Raw genomic sequence first — 16722 nt, 5'->3', positions numbered from 1 at the left:
CTGTATCAAGACAGCATGTTGTTCTACAATAATTTTATTAACTATACCAAGACAGCATGTTGTTCTACAATAATTTTATTAACTATACCAAGACAGTAGTCAGTACTAGAGTAATTACATTTACTTTACCAATGTAGCATGCAGTTCTACACTAATTATATTGACTATACCAAGACTGTGTGCAGGGCTGCAGTAATTACATTAATTATACCAAGACAGCATGCAATTCAATACTAATTGTACTTGTACTACTCTCTCTCTTACCAGGAAGTCATATATATGGTGCCATACTACACTCACTATACCAAGAAGACATAGCTCTACACTTCCTATACTAAAAAGAAATGTTGCCTCACTACGTTGATTGTATCAAGAAGACATCGTATTAGATTACATTCACTACACCAAGAAGTCATGGTGCCACACATTCTATACCAAGCAGAATTAGTACTGCATTACATTCACTGTACGAATAAAACATAGTGTCTCACTGCATTTATTATACCAAGAAGCAAGAAGACGGTGCTACAATTCCTATACAAAGAAGGCATGCTTTGCATTGCTTACCTTACTAGGGGAACTGTTCTAATTTGGAAAGAGTCAAAAACTTTGGGAATAAGTTAATCAGAAAAAAATGTGTTCTGCAAGCTCATTTTTTTTTTTTTATTGGGTAATGAAAATTTCCTTCCCTACCATACTCCCTTTTGTTCTGAAGTCAACATTTTGTTTCTCAGATTCCATTTTCCTTTGCTGTGGAGTTGTGGGGTGATGGAGATATTCAAGGAAAACAATGTTTTGATTTATTTAATCCTCCCAATAAAGAACTTCTGGTAAGTGAACTAAATGGAAAACCTTAAGAATGTTTGTTGAAAAGCAGTAAACTTGAATGATTGAGAACACATTTAAAACAATCTTTATGTTACTAATGAAAAAAGGTTTGAATGGGAATTGACAATAATTTATAAACCTTCTGTACACTAGTTGAAAGGAAAGAAACTTGAATGAGAATTAAGAATAAATTAAAACCTTCAGTAGTTGAAAAGTAACAAACTTGGATGAGAAATTATAATGAAATTAAAACCTTGAATATGCTACTTGAAAAGTAACAAAGTTGAATGAAATTTCAGAAAAAAATGAAAAACCTTCAGTAAGCTAATTAAAAAGTAACAAAGTCAATTGAGAATTCAGTTTATAAGCTTTCAGTATGCTACTTGTAAAGAAACAAATTTAAATTAAAATCCAGGATAAAACTTTCCTAGGCTAGTTGTAAAGTAACAAACTTGAATGAGAACTCAGAATAATCTAAAAATCTTCATTAGGGTAGTTGAAAAGTAAGAAATTAAAATGATCATCAGTAAAGTACAAAATATTTATAACTTTAGAAGTCAGTAGTGCCATACTGGCTGATAAAACATGTTTTTAAGTTTTTAAAGATGATGGAAGAAACTGTAACTTATACAAGCTACTAAGAAATACTTATTTCAAATTTTTTAAGAATTACATCAAGCCTTAAAATAATTATTTGTAACTTAGAGTTTATGAAGTTTATGTTTGCCACAATTTTAGGAAGTTTTTTTTATTTTTCAAATCACTTAGAAAGTTTTTATTTTGCATGGTGTTTGCAAAGTTTTGTCTTTGCTACATTAATAAGAAGTTTCTTTTACTTGTCACAGCATTTTCTTACTTCCTACAACATTAGGAAATTATTACTTTCCAAAGCATGTAGGGAGTGTTATCTTAGTAATAGTGAAGTTTTTTATTTGACACCTTGTTTAGGAAGTTTTTTATTTGCTTCAGTATTCAGGAAGTTCTTTTTATTTTTACCAGTATTTAGGGAATTATTTGCCATCATGTTTATGTAATTTTTATAGGGCACGATATTTAGAAAGTTTTTTGATTTGGCATTGCAGTTACAAAGTTTAATTTATTTGCCACAGTATTGAGAAAGTTTTCTTTTATTTGCTACAGTCTATTTGAAGTTTTATTTGCTATAATGTTTAGGAAACGTTTTTATTTGCCAAACTGTTTAGGAATATTTTTAATTTACCCATAATATTTTATTTATTTTATTTCCTTCATTATTCAGAAAGTATATTTTGTGTCATGGTGTTTAGAAATTTTTCCCCCATATTTTTTTAGGAATTTTCTTGTATTTGTATCAGTATTTAGGAAATTTTTTTTGCCACAGATTGTAAGAAGTTTTGTTCATTTTTTTCAAATAACAAGTTATTATAATACTTCTGTGTATTACTGTTGTTATTTTTCCATTAGTTATAACTAATAATGTACAATGTATTTTTAATATGTATCAGAGTAATTATTGAAGCTCAGTAGCAATTACATGCTATTATTCGTCAGTAACTCTTGTCCGAGACTATATATGCTGTATGAATGAATAAATAAGGTTCAGGGAAAAGAAAATAATAATGAAAATACACAAGCAATACCTATACAGGAGTCACAAACAACAAGTAATGGTTATGAGATGGAGACTTTATTAATTACCTATACATGAGTCAAAAACAACAAGTAATGGTTATGAGATGGAGACTTTATTAATTACCTATACATGAGTCAAAAACAACAAGTAATGGTTATGAGATGGAGTCTTTATTAATTACACAAACGGTTATCAACAAAAAAATAAGAAAGTAAGCTGTGCAGTGCAACAGTATTTTGTATGTGAACCATTGTTCTACACAGAGTGTTAAACCTTGTTTTTATACTGTTATATAGTTTATCAATGTAAGATTGTGGAATTGTTTGAAATGTCCTTTATTACTCCCCACAATTCATGCCAAGTTGTTTGGTTGCCTTTTGACTTTCTGGGTATTCATAAGCCCATAGTGCTTCAAGAATGTTCACATCAGGACTTGAGACAGACAAAACCATGGTTATGAGTTTTCTGTTGGTTTCTTTGTTATCAAGATATCATACTTAACATGTGTGTTTGTGATCATTGTGTTGCTGAAGATTGGTCACCATCCAATGAGTTGTGTTCCTAAAGGATTGGCATGATGGATCAAAATCTGCCTGTACCTGTTAGCAGTGAGGATGCCATCAGGTTTGTTTATTTCATCATTACCATTAACTGAGATGCAACCTCAGTAGTTCTACTGCACCCATCCCTGCTTTAATTTAGGTGTTGTACATAGTCAGATACTGTTTACCTTATCACTGTTGTTGATTGTAGTCACAAGATTCAAATTTAGATTCATTTGTAAAGAGCACATGTCTTCAGTTTTTCTCATTTCATTTTTGGTGGTTTCATATCCATTTCAACATTTCAACTTTAATGTTTTGTTACCTTTTCTCAGAATCTGTTTTTAAGTATCTAAACATCCATTGAGTTAACTTTATTCTAATGTGTGTATCTTATTGTTTTGGGGTAACATTCTCAGTTATATTTATAAGTTTGTCGACTGAGATAATTAACATCACTTTTGGAGAGTTTTGGCTTTTTGCCTTCAGTTGTTTCCATAGAATATCTTAACCTGTTGAAACTGATTTCTACACAATTTTTATGTCGTTTTACAGTCCTGGGAGCCATGACTGGAAAAACTACTACTGCTGGGCATAGTATGACTGCCAGTACTTTTATAAGCTTGATACTTGTGTACCACTTTCTGATTGCTTGGATAACAACTAGTGACATTGTAAGCTATCAACACATGAACTGTAGTATAGTTCATTTTATTGATAAATGGACATCATTCCTGTTATTTCTGCCTTTTATACTCTTTTTCTTTTTTCCTCACCAGTTCCATAATTATTTCCAATACTATCTGTTTTTAAGATTGCCACCACTATTCACATGACCCCCATAATTCTGTTTACACAAAAACTACTATTACTATAATAAAACACGAATTTGCTACTTATTGTACATAAACCTGTTCATTACACTTAAAAATATCTGTAAGAAAACATCGAGTTGCCCTGAAACTTTGAGGTCATCTATAATAAAGAAAAACTTATTATATCAAAAATGTTATGAGAGTACACAAGGAAAACAACAGCACACATACAGATTATGCAGAAATGTACAGTTTATATTTAGATATTTGTTACAGTAGATGGATTACTTAAGAATGTGTATATAAATGGATACGACAAAAGCTCCTGATAGACAATTAATATTCCAAAACATACATACCTCCACTGACACTTATAGCTATTGCTCGACCTCCAGGGTTTCTTTTGTGCCCATCTAAGTATTGGTTTGATTTTTTCTCGCTTGTTCCAGTCTTTTATACCCCACTCAGTTGCCCTTGGTGATATTTGTCTCGTGATACTCTCCACCTACTTCAATGCAACCTCTATCCTGATACTGTATGTAAGCACCTCATTCAGATAATTTTATCACTCTTTTTCTTGACAAAGTGTATAGACACAGGTTTCTCTAAAGAAGTGCTGCAATAGTTAACTACCTTGTTTGCCATTTCATTTGGCCTAGTGGATTTCTATAAGTAGAAAACAATCCTTTTCTTTATATGACATGCCATTTAATGGCATGATTTCCTGGGCTACTGTTTCCAGCATGGAAGCTCATCAGACCTCCCCTATTCCACCTGTTTGATTCATTGGGAGATGGAGACATATAGTTGTTCTGGGGGGTCTCTTTCCTGGGGGTTCTGAGGCTGCTTTTGTCGATGATTGGGGATATTATGGGGAGAATTTTTACTCTCTTTTCTGGCACCTTTGTTTACTAGGTTGGCCTCTCACGAAGGCCAATTTGTGTCAGTCACCTCCTGCTCCCTTTTTTCAGTAAATCAGTTGGGTTTGTAAGGTTTTAAGGCTTTCCCCAGTTGCCTCTGAGTGTACTCCTTCCTTGGTGGGGGAAAGGTCTGAAAGTAACTATTTAGTTTTTCCCGTTTCACCTGATATTGCTGTTCATGCTGCGAGGTTTACCCCTCAGTTATGTGATGGGATAGTTATGCCTTGTCCCACACATTTGTCAGAACAGCATGCTTTGGCTTACCACCACCAGGAGGATATATATTTAGCTTCCAAAAGACTTGATCCTCTTTTGGACATGTGGGGTTCCAGACTGGAGCCTGTAATCACTTTGAACAGATTAAAATTTTCTCGAATTCTTTTGACCCTTACTACTGTTCTGAGATATCTATCTTCCCTCCAAATTTTGTCAGAAGCCTCTCAGCATTCCACACATCAATTTGATGATAAATTGGGTCCTTTGCTGACTTCTACCTTGGTAAGATTGTCAACTTCTGCACTTGCTTGGCTTATATGTTGTTGGGACTTATTGGGTAGAGATGCTTTGTTGGAGGGAGATCGTGTACTTGCTGCTTTCCTCTGTGAGTTATGTGAGGCTCCTTTTCTTCATCCCTTGATGTTTGTAGGCATTCCATTGGTGTTGGAATCACAGATTGATGTTGCCTATTTGCATTCTTCCTTGTTGTCACTTTCTTCTCGACTTTCTCTAGCTCCTGCTGGAAGTCATGGCATGATTGTACATCCTATGTCCCGACCCCGACTTCAGCTCCTTGATCTATTGGAACTCGGAATAGATTCTGTCCTTATCTTAAAGGCTCCTAAGCTCAGGCAGACTGTCGCCAACAGCATCAGTGACTACCCTATCCCAGTGGGGTCTGTGTAAGCACAGTTATAACATTTTTTGGACATCTGGAATGCCTTCACCACAGATCCATGGCTAATCCAGGTTCTGGTGTCGGGTTGGTCATTCAGTTCACATCTCCACCTCCATTATCCTTCCAATCTGTGGTATTTTCAACCCCAACAGATGCATGGAGGGTGGATCTTCTTTCCAGGGCTATCAGAGAGTTGTTTGTCAAGTGAACGGTAGAGAGAGTCAATCCCATTCTTCTGGGATTTGATTATGTGGACGATTGGCTATTTCTGGCTCCATCTCATCAGTTGGCGGAATGGCACACCCAGATTCTCCTTTCAAAAGCCACCAAGGCTGGCTTTATTATCAGAGCTGAAAAATCCATTCTCCTGCCGAATCAATATATTGTCTATTTGAGTGTCTTTTTCAATATGTATTTAAGTTGGGTCCAGCCAACTCCCATCTGGCTCTATGCTATGGAACAGGCAGTCAAACTATTACATCTCCTTCTCCTACTGCATGGATGACTCTCTGTTTTGGGTACATGGGCATTGAATCTCTTATTCCTTTGGGACAAGCTCACATGTGATCCCTTCAGTCGTAGCTGTATGACCAATGGATCATCCAGTCTCCTTACTCAGGAGTAATATCTTAAGTCTCGAGTGGTGGTTGGATCAGAACAACACGACAATAGATGTTCTTATATCACCCCCTCGTCATGAGGTTCATCTCTTCACAGATGCATCACTTCAGGGATGGGGTGTGTATATCAATGGTCAGGAATTCCAGGATCTATGAATGGATGACAAATTTTCCTTCCACATCAATATTTTAGACTTCTTGGTGTCCAACGGGCAATGGCTCAAAGTCTAGCTCTATTGAAGTGAAAAATCGTCATGGTCCATCCCAAGAATTCCATGGTGGTATTTTACATTTCCTGTCAAGGGGCATGCGTTCTCGGGAGCTTTGTTTTTGAACTTGGGATATTCTCCACTGGGTTCACTCCCATCATATCAGCCTCCTAGCTTGCCATGTTCTAGGGGTGATGAATTTAATAGTGGATCATCTGTCTCGGCCCAACTGAATTCTCCCGACCAAATGGATGCTATGTTGTGAGGTTTTTTAGTGGATATGCTTTCAGTTCGGGACTCCAATGTTTGATGCATTTCCCACTCATTGGAACACTCAACTACAGGCATTTTGGTCTCTGGTACCTCATCCTTTAGCTTTCGCAATAGATACTTTCAGTCAGAACTGGATGGGATTGCACCTCTTATGCCTTCCTCCCAATTCATCTGTTACCCAGAATTCTGGCCATGGTTTGATCCAATTCTTGTCAAGTGCTTTTGATAGCTCTGGATTGGCCAGCCCAATAATGGTTTCCTCTTGTTTATTATCATCAAAAGTGTCCACCTCTGCCACTTTCTCTTTGGCCATCTCTTTTGAGGCAAGCTCAATCCAATATTTTACACCCAGACATTCTGAAGCTCAAACTTCATGCATGGAAGTTATGCAGTCTTTCTCACTACATTGGAGTTTAACTTCTAAGGTTGTCTCGTATTTGTCTCAATCTCTTTGTTGACACACAATGGCCATTTATCAACAGAAATGGCACACTTATTGCCATTGGTGTCTTATGAGGAAATTGAACCCACTTCACACAGATGTGTCAACCACTTCTCGTTTTTTGACCTGTCTTTTTTACAGAGATTTAGCTTTGTCTACTATCACCTTACATAAGGCAGCTTTATTGACTACTTTTCAGTATTATAAACATCAGAAATTCTTGAGTCTCCAGTGCCATCAGATCTTCTCAAATTATTTTACATCCTTTGTCCCAAAGCTCCTTTTCTATTACCTAACTGGTATGTTAAGGTGGTATTACATGCTTTATCTCGACATCCATTTGAGCCCTTAGCCTCATGTACTATGTATCACCTTTCTCTTAAGGTGTGTTGTTTGTTACTGATGGCCTGTGGACATCGTAGGTCTGAATTGTTTGCACTACATGTGCACAGGACTCTTTATCACTGTACTTATGTTCTGCTATGTCTAGATAGGTCCTTCCTTCCTAAGACTCTGGCAACCAGGGAAGGGAATAAATTTTTTGCACCAGTTAATTTGCCGGCTATTTCTCACCTCTATGACTGCTTGGATCTCAATCATTTGTTGTGTCCCGTCTGGGCTCTGAGGTGTTATGTGGCTGCCACTAACTCCTTTTCAGATGCTAGAAATCAGCTGTTTATTCATTGGGATCCTTCAGTTTCCTGCCATTTACCTCCGACTACCTTGACGCTATGGGTGCGCATATTGATCCATATTGCCTGTTCTGGACTATATTTACAGGCGAGTAAACTTCTGTGAGTCATGTCTCATCAGATTCATCACATTTCTATGTATTTAGCTGCCCAATTGAATTACCTGCTGGAGTACATCGTGCAGGCTGATATGTGGACTTCTCTCAATACTTTTCTTTTACATTATTTACAGGATCCAGTAGTTTCTTCTTCTGAAGGTTATTGCCTACCCCCTGTGGCCATTTTGACCACATCTACTAGTTTATAAGAAAGGGTATTTTTTTACTCCTCTTGTCTCTTTTACTTTCCAGTGCCCCTTACTTCTTTTTCTTACTGGATCCCACTCTGTGGCGAGTATTACCCAGGCAGGTTTGTTTTAATCAATCCAATTCTGCTCTAGCAACTATTATTTCACTATATTTACTACCAGTTGCAATTGACTCTGTAGAAAGAATGTGTTCCATACAACCATCTAGGAGCTCACCAGGTGGTATTACCATACTATGCTGGATTGCCACTCATGGACTATCATGAGTAAAGCTAAAGAGGATCCTGCCAATCAGTGGGTTGTATAAATTGGGGTCAGTTTGCTTTTAAAAATTTAGGGAACTTCATTCACCTATTGCACTGTTTCTAGAGCACTGTTCCTCAGTGCTCCCCAATGCACATTACCTCCCAGATTCTACTAGTGGAGCTAGGGAGTCCTTACCACTCCTGGTTTCCAGTCACTAGGGTGATGGACTGAGGTTATTCCTACAGAGTTTTTGAGTGACTTTCCTACACTCTTGGGGAAGTGTGAAAAGTTTGGGGCCCTCCTACCTGGGAACCTGGATGTTTTTTTCCAGATGTCGGTAGGAGTGGCATCAACCAGTGCAAGAACTTACTCATAATACTGGTTCAGGTTTGATGCTTGGCTATCCAGTTGAAGTGTGCATGGCCCTTCTTTTCGACCAATATTGGCTCAGTACATTGTTTATTGAAGGGGGTCCACTATCTCTTCATAATTCTAAAATGTGGAGTGGTCCCATCCTGGGTCCTTGGTTGAGCACATTTGTTCCATGCCATCCCAGTAATTCTGGGGGCAAGTGGAATTTTTCCTTGCCTACTCAGTTGGGGAGTGAGGATGAATGTTCATAATTCCAGACCAGATGAGTTCTATTCCTTTGGTTGAGTAAGGCATACACAATCCCATCAACCTTTCAGGCTTCTTCAGGTGGAGGAGAAGGTTTGTCCATTTCGGTGTTGCTTACTTTCTCGTCATGATTCTGGTGGTTTGGAACTCATCACTCTATGGCTACAGGTTGGGATTCAATTAATAGTCTGTATTGCCTTAACCAGCAATGTGGGATATAGGGACCAAGATCCCTTAATTTCACCTTGGCTGTCTGGTTGGGACTGGCTTATAGCAATGATCACTCACGTACAATTCCACTGTTGACACAGGAACTACGTTCAGGGTGAATAGCATACCTGTTCTGGATATAGTGCGGTTACCCCAATCGGGTATCAATCTTATCTTGATACACCCATGATCTATGCAGATGCTTTCTGTATGGATAATGCCCTCACCAGCCCCTCCACCTTGTCAGTGTGGGATTCTAGCTATAAGAGTCAGTGGAGGTAAGTATGTTTTGAAAGTTAACATTTTCTTAAACATAAAATGTATTTCCAATAATACTTACCTCTTCTGACACTCTCCTGCCCTTCCTCCCCACTTAGAGCTGGTGTTAGAGATTGGGATGGTGTCAGTCTTGAAAAAGTACTAAAATTATGTAAATGAGGTACTTGTATACAGTACCAGGAGAGATGGTGCAATGATGTAGGTGGAGAGTATCATGAGACAAATATTACCAAGGGCAATTGAGTGGGGTAAAAAAGACTGGAGCAAGGAAGACAAAAACAGACCAACGCCTAGATGGGCAAAGAAGAAACCTTGGTGGTCGAGCAGTAGCTATAAGTGTCAGCGGAGGCAAGTATTATTGGAAATATATTTTCAATTTATAAAAATGTTAACTTCAGCTCTTAGAGAAAATAATGGTCATTTCACATCTCGGTTATGCTTTTTTAAGACAACATGAAATGTTAATTGTGCTTGTTCTGGTAAAGAAACAGTCGGAGTTTGTTATGTTTTCAGTCATCTTTATCACAAGAAAAACTTGAGAATATTAGTAGTTTTGAAACTGCTGAAATTCATGACTTAAAACCTCAAACCATAAATAAACAACATAGTGCTTCATTGAAGGAAATTAAAGACATTTCACAAAAGCAGGTAAAGAAAATATCTTTGGTCTTAGGCCCACATAAAATAATAGTCTAGTGAAGACTTGTTTCATCGTTGAAAAGAAAGTTCCTAACATTCAGTAGAGCAGAAACAATTGGAATTTCTTGTAAAAAAACAATACTGATGCTAATTGGAAAGAAGCTTGACCTCACTTGGAATTTTAAAACATATTAACATATAAGTAGTTATTTTTATGTATTTAGTACAAAAATATGTGAATCTTACTTAAACCATCAATATTAATCTTAACATGTGAATGTAAGTTGTTTTGTTTTTCTGCATAACAAGGAATTTCAAGTGGAAAGACAAACCTTGTTTCTATTTTTAGAAATCCTGTATTCATATATTAACATTAATATAGGTGTTAATATATTAAGATTAATATATTTTTTTCAAATAAGAAATGAATGTATAAAAATATATTTATATGTGAGGATTTTTAATATATATTTGATGTAAAATATCTGAAAATAAGATATTATCCTAGCAAACGTTAAAATGCTAGTTCACCCCAAAATGTTGAAAAATATTACTAGTTAATTGAAAATAAAGATGTTTTTACATATCTGCTTACTCTTGGGAAATGTTTTCTAGTTGATGAAGTGTATAAGTAAATATACAGTAGCAGTTATTTTCAGATATAACAGAAAGGGTACAGGATATCCAAGAAAAGCATTTTCATCTGTTTCTGTGTAAAAGAAGCCTATATTATTACAAGGTTTGTGCTGTTCATCTTTAAAATTCTGGAAAAAAATATTAGGTTGTGATTTTATTTCATTTTTTTTACAGAGAAACATGAAGGCTGTTCATCCAATTTATGAAAACTTGTTTGTTAATTTAATACAATGGAAAGATGAACAACTGAAGTCTGTTTTAAGCATTGAGGTTTGTTTTTTTATTTCTTATTGCCTAGCGTAACACAGGAACAACTGAAGTTTGTTTTATACATTGGGGTTGGCAGTTTTTGTTATGCCTAGTCTGATATTAGAACAGTTGAAGTTTGTTTTAACTATTGGAGTTGGTTATTTTTCTTATTGTCTAGCCTGATACTGAAACAATTGGTTTTTGTGTTAACCTGAGGATGTGTTATTTTTCTTATTGCTTGGCCTAATAATGGGACAAATGAAGGTTGTTTTAATCATTGAGGTTTGTTTTTCTTATTGCCTAGCATGATACTGGAACAACTTAAGTCTATTTTAAGCACTGAGGTTGATTATTTTTCTTATTGCCTAGCTTAATACAGACTTACTACATGGAAAAGCTAAGATATGAATTATTTTTTCTCAACTAGTTATTTTTTTAACCTATAAATTCTTTCCTAATTTTAATGTTACCCTATTACAAACTGACTATAGATAAAAATCTATTTAGTCTTCTACAAAGAAAGATAATTAATAAAAGTTAATTACAACTTTGGGGCTAGATGAGAGTGATTTTTTAATCTTTTTGAATTTTAAGCATTTGTGATCAGTTCTACACGTGCTATACACCACTAAAGTGTTCTTAATTTTCTTAGCTATTTGTATACAATTTGTGAATTTTATAAGAAGTTATGTGGAAAATATAATGATAAAATTTAAAATGTGTTTACTTATAGACAGATGGACCATCACTTCTTCTCTGCTTCATGATGCTGGCAATGGTTGTTATGGTAACTCTTCTAGCCATATGTCAGAGGAGATTTCTGAGCTGGTTTCAGCTTTATCCACGTCGCAGGATTGTTAGTTTGAAGTCACTAAGCACTAGTCTCCACATTAGTTGACGTTTTGCCCCTATTCATCAATGGTTTGATTTCAAGAAATGAAGATTTTGGATTAACAAGTTGATTAATGATTAAGCTGGCCCAGAATTTTATTTTATTGTCTTCTAGATGTAGGAGTTTGGAATTCAGTTTGTAGGTATTATTAAGATAATTGCATTTGGAAGAACAGAAGTATGTATGTAAAACAATATAGGTTGTGAATCCCTAAGAGAAAGGGTTTCTTTATTCCCAGGGATTGAGGTTATTTTATCTTCTCCAAATATAATGTGAAAGATGTATAATTTTACTGCCTTATCAACTTGTGTGTTGAAACTATAAATCAGTGTGTCACATATGTAAATACCAGAAAAGTATGTGATGTTTGTGTATACAAGAAACTATGACATGTAGCTCTAAGATATAAAGTTAGAAAAGTCCTATTAACTGAAAAGTATTGGTATTTTATTATAACATAATAGATATTGAATGTGAGCCTGTGGTATCTTAAAACATCACAAAACTTAAAACGTTTTTCAGGTTTTTATTTCCTGTGAAGAATCAAAATACAACTTCAGAAATTTGAGTTGGAAACATTTTGTCAAAGAATAGGATGTATTAATTTCCTTACATTTCAATTTCATTATTTTAGTTTATATTATGGTTACCCAAGGAGTTGTAATTTTCTTTGAACTGATGGGGAATCCAAAAAAACAAAAAATATTTCTGTTAATATTGTTTTTCTTTAGGAAAATTTATCTTTCAAAATAACTTGAATTGTGATTGACATATTTTTGAATTTTTCTTTCATTATTTTATATGTATAAAAATAATTCTGATTATCTCTGTTTAAAAGATAAAGTTTTCATACACTGTTTTATTGATACACTTTGAAGTATGGAATCAAAAGGTATTTCTATGGTTGGAAAGAGTGTAGCTTCTATACACCATGTTTTGTTGGATGCTTTCCGACTGATGGATTAGTGGGGTGGAGTGTAAGAGCATTACTTTTATACATCACTCTTGGTTGGATGTTTCCTATATGCTGGACTAGTGATGTATGATAAGCATTGTGGTGGGATTGAGTATAAAGGCATTACTTCTATACATCAAATTTATTGAATACTTTCTTATTGCTGAATTTCTGGGGTGTGATGAGCATTCCAGTGGGATGGAGTGTAAGAGCATTGGTTGTATACACCACATTTTGATTTGCACTTTCTCACTGTTGGATTAGTGGCTGATGATGAGAATTCTAGTTGGGTGGTGTGTAATAGCATATATAACACATTTATTGGACACTTTCTTACTGCTGGATTATTGGTGTGTGTCATTGGACGCCGACTGCTGGACTAGTCTGGGGGAGTGGAGTGTAAGAGCATTGCCTGTAAATATCACATCTGTTGCATGTATATGATTTTAGTTTGGAATGTTAATGAGACCCCAACCTCTAAAAATCATTTTGTAGAACAATAAAAAGTGAACTTAGTTCATAATGATTTTTTTTACATATTGTGGTAAAGTTAAAACATTTCAGTTCACTTTTACAAACCTAACTCCATATACTGCCAAGTTTATCATACATTCTTCCTTTCATGGGACCAATCTGCAGAAGCAGGTAAGTACTGGTAAAGACATTGCTTATTATATAGTTATAATCTTTACATTATTTATGATTATCTAAACCTTTAAAGCAAATTTGTAAATTTAAGCCAAACATTTTATTGAAGATATCTTGTTCTATCAAAACTTTGAAAACAACCTATAATTACCACATGTAGTGTCAATTATAACAAAATTAAATTAATACATTTGGTATACACATTTGGTGATTAAGGTTTGGTCATGTGGTTTAACGTACCATTTGCTTCTTTTTCTTTACTACAAAGTTGTCTAGAACAATGTCTCGTCTCACACGTCTTTAATGAGGGTCATATGTACCAAACCATTAAGTTGTTTCATTCTCATTTTACTCTGTAGACATGTTTTAAGGTGCTTTAAGAAACTAAAAGATCATTCAGCTTTGCATGTTGTGACCAGAATGTGAAAAAAAAGCACAAAAAAACAAAGCTTATGAATTGATAGAAATTGTTTTCACAAAGATTGAGAGTCCTTGCAACTGAAGCTTCAGTCTTGCTTCTGTTTTTGATCCACCTGACCTTCCACTTCTCTAGGTCACTTTGCAGTCATCCATCGTAGAAGCTGACAAGTTACTTTATACTCTCTTTGAACTGTACTATATCAAGATCAGGTGCAAATTTTGTAATCAGCTTCTGAATATTAAAACAAAATATGTATCTAGTTCTTGAGTGAGAGAATCAATATAACAAACAGTTCCTTATTGAAGTACAAAAGTCTAATTCTAGGCAAGGATGGTTGAAAACTGACACCTATCAACAGCTTACATGCCTTTTTGTAGATCACAATGAATGTTCTGCACATATATCTATTCAGGGTGTCAATGCAGGTTTCAGTGTGGTTGCAGCTCTCTAGCAAATCTAATTTTTACTGCTGCAAGTACTTAGATGATGATAACACTAATCCGCTTACTGCCGCTGCTGAAAGCATAGACATAATAAAACTCTACTAACTTATTACACTGGCTAAAATATTTGCTTTCCCATTTTATTTTGTCATTTGAATCATTGACAATCTGCTCCAAGACAGTTCCAATGACTTAGTATATCTAAACAAATACAGTGACACACTCAGGTTGCTCCACCTATCATATTTTGCAGTACTAGACTAGTTTTTTGTAAGTGCTTTGAATGATGTTTTCCAAATTCTAGCCTTGGTATGCTTAATTCAAGAAGAAAAGAGAACAACTGTCTCATGTATAGTCAGAAAAAGTTGTTTGTATCAGAGGAACAGCAGAAGTTTACAACAAACCAAGGTTCAGACTATGCAAAATACACAAATATGTGTAGACAATATTGAGTAGAACTTCTTAATTTCTGCCTGACATATTCTGGCCTGACATATTTTGCATTCCATCAAAACCATTGCCAACACATTTTGATAAGTCAAATCCGAAAGCAAGAAGATATTTCACAATCTTATTTCCAAGGCCTTTACCAGTCAAATTTTGGCAATCTGAAAACTGCAATACTTTCTTGGGTTTCCTTTACACTGTCAGAGCTATCATAAAAATGCACACATATAACAGGCTGCTCTTTATTTGAAATGTGTTGTTTTAATGGTCAATATTGAAAAGTAGGACAAAAGAGTTGAGTTTCTTGACTAGCTTTTCAGTTACCACACTGCCATAACTCTTGATCAAATTGTTTTAAACTAGTGGAGCAGTGTACTGGGCATTTTTGATGCAGTCTAAAAATGTTCCTTAAGACTGATCTCCAGAAGCCATCACTAAGTGAAGCAAGCCTTGGGAGATGTCCTCATTTTCCAGTGTTTCCTCTCAATTGTCAGTTGCCTCCTTTTGACGTCTCAGTGGTAATTGGTGTCTGCTGCTAAACAGAATTGTGTCAACAGTAGATACCAGCATTTCTGGATTTTTCTTTTGTATAGCAGCCTTTACCTGATTAATAGTAGTTATTATGTTATACTTTGTGTTTTGATAAAGGCAAATGAACTCGAATGCCAAAGCAGTTGCTGTTTTGTGATTCAAAGTTTTTGTGACTACGAAAGTACATAAGCACTTATTTTAACCACTTAGTTACTAGATGCTCTAAAGCTTGATGTGATTCTTTTCTACTCTCTGTGCTCGCAAAAAGTGGATAAATTTTGAAATGTGCATCTTTCTGACTGGAGTTGAATGCAAGACAAGATTTGAATATTTCTAGGCAGGAGAATTATATACTTTCTTGCCTTTCCTACTCTCAGCTCCATAGACTAAGGAATGAAAATTAGTTTTTTTTTCCAGTTTCCAATGATTGGTTTTTAGATCATATTTCTGCTTGTCCGACAAAGATTTGATGTTAAACTCTGCAAGTTGCCCAATGTCAAGACATGTAAAACTAAGCTCTTCCTGGGAAATTTTGCTCATGGAGTCTGAGGAAACTGATGCTGGAATGGTTTCAGGTTCATATAATTTGAGTTATTTTTCAGGTTCAGCTGGAATTAGCCCATCAGCTGAACCTGAAAAATAACTCAAATTATATTTTCCAAAGCTCGTTAAGTCAGATATTTACAAAAAACAATTCATTTCATTGTTTTCATGATATTTAATTCCTTATTACAAAACCTCTGATGGGCAGTTTATTTCTGAAGTATGGAAGTCAAAAAATCATAGGACACTACTTTCAAATATGGAGAAAATGTGGAACATCAAATTTTGAAAAATTGTTGTACCCCAACTAATTTAGTCCGAAAATAAAGTAATAACTGTAATGTTGACATTCTAAATTTTTCTTTGGGTGTAAGTTTTATTAAATATTTTGTATGAAATAATTAATAAATTGAAACTTTGTCCCTAATTGTTAATTTTTAGCTACTCCTGTGAAGTTGACTTAAATTGTGGAAATAGCTAAATTTCCTGTCAGGGCAGAAAAAACTTGTCATTAGCTGGTATGCCATAGATATGAAGCTACTTTCAAGCTTTCTTTTTAAATTTTATAGTTTAAAAATGGAATTTGTGAAGCCTATGATGTTAAGAGCTGTAAACTTCATGTTTTTTGTAATAAGTTTCTAAAGTTGTCTAAGTCATAAATATATCTCCTGAAACTGTTGTCCTTCTTACAAACAAACTGTACTTAGAGTAGATTTGATCAAAACACATTAGATGTGAAAAAAGGTCCAGTCAAAAAAAGGACTGAGTGTGCAACTTAAAGGACTAAAATTAAAATTGGTGGCCAAACTG

The 16722-nt window shown here is 35.0% G+C and overlaps 1 protein-coding gene across 1 annotated transcript; it reads left to right on the top strand.

The window, feature by feature from the left end:
• Nucleotides 1-715: 715 nt before the first annotated feature.
• Nucleotides 716-12671, top strand: LOC111087965 (the record flags this gene model as incomplete). Its single annotated transcript, XM_022396551.1, has 3 exons — nt 716-830; nt 10958-11053; nt 11766-12671. Coding segments are annotated over 3 exons (376 nt in total), but the record flags the coding sequence as incomplete, so codon positions are not given.
• Nucleotides 12672-16722: the final 4051 nt, after the last annotated feature.

This window comes from Limulus polyphemus, unplaced genomic scaffold (genome assembly GCF_000517525.1).
Source record: "Limulus polyphemus unplaced genomic scaffold, Limulus_polyphemus-2.1.2 Scaffold2918, whole genome shotgun sequence".
In the NCBI taxonomy this organism is placed as follows: domain Eukaryota; kingdom Metazoa; phylum Arthropoda; class Merostomata; order Xiphosura; family Limulidae; genus Limulus; species Limulus polyphemus.
The sequence above is the reverse complement of the archived record's forward strand: the minus strand, read 5'-3'. Positions and strand labels throughout refer to the sequence as shown.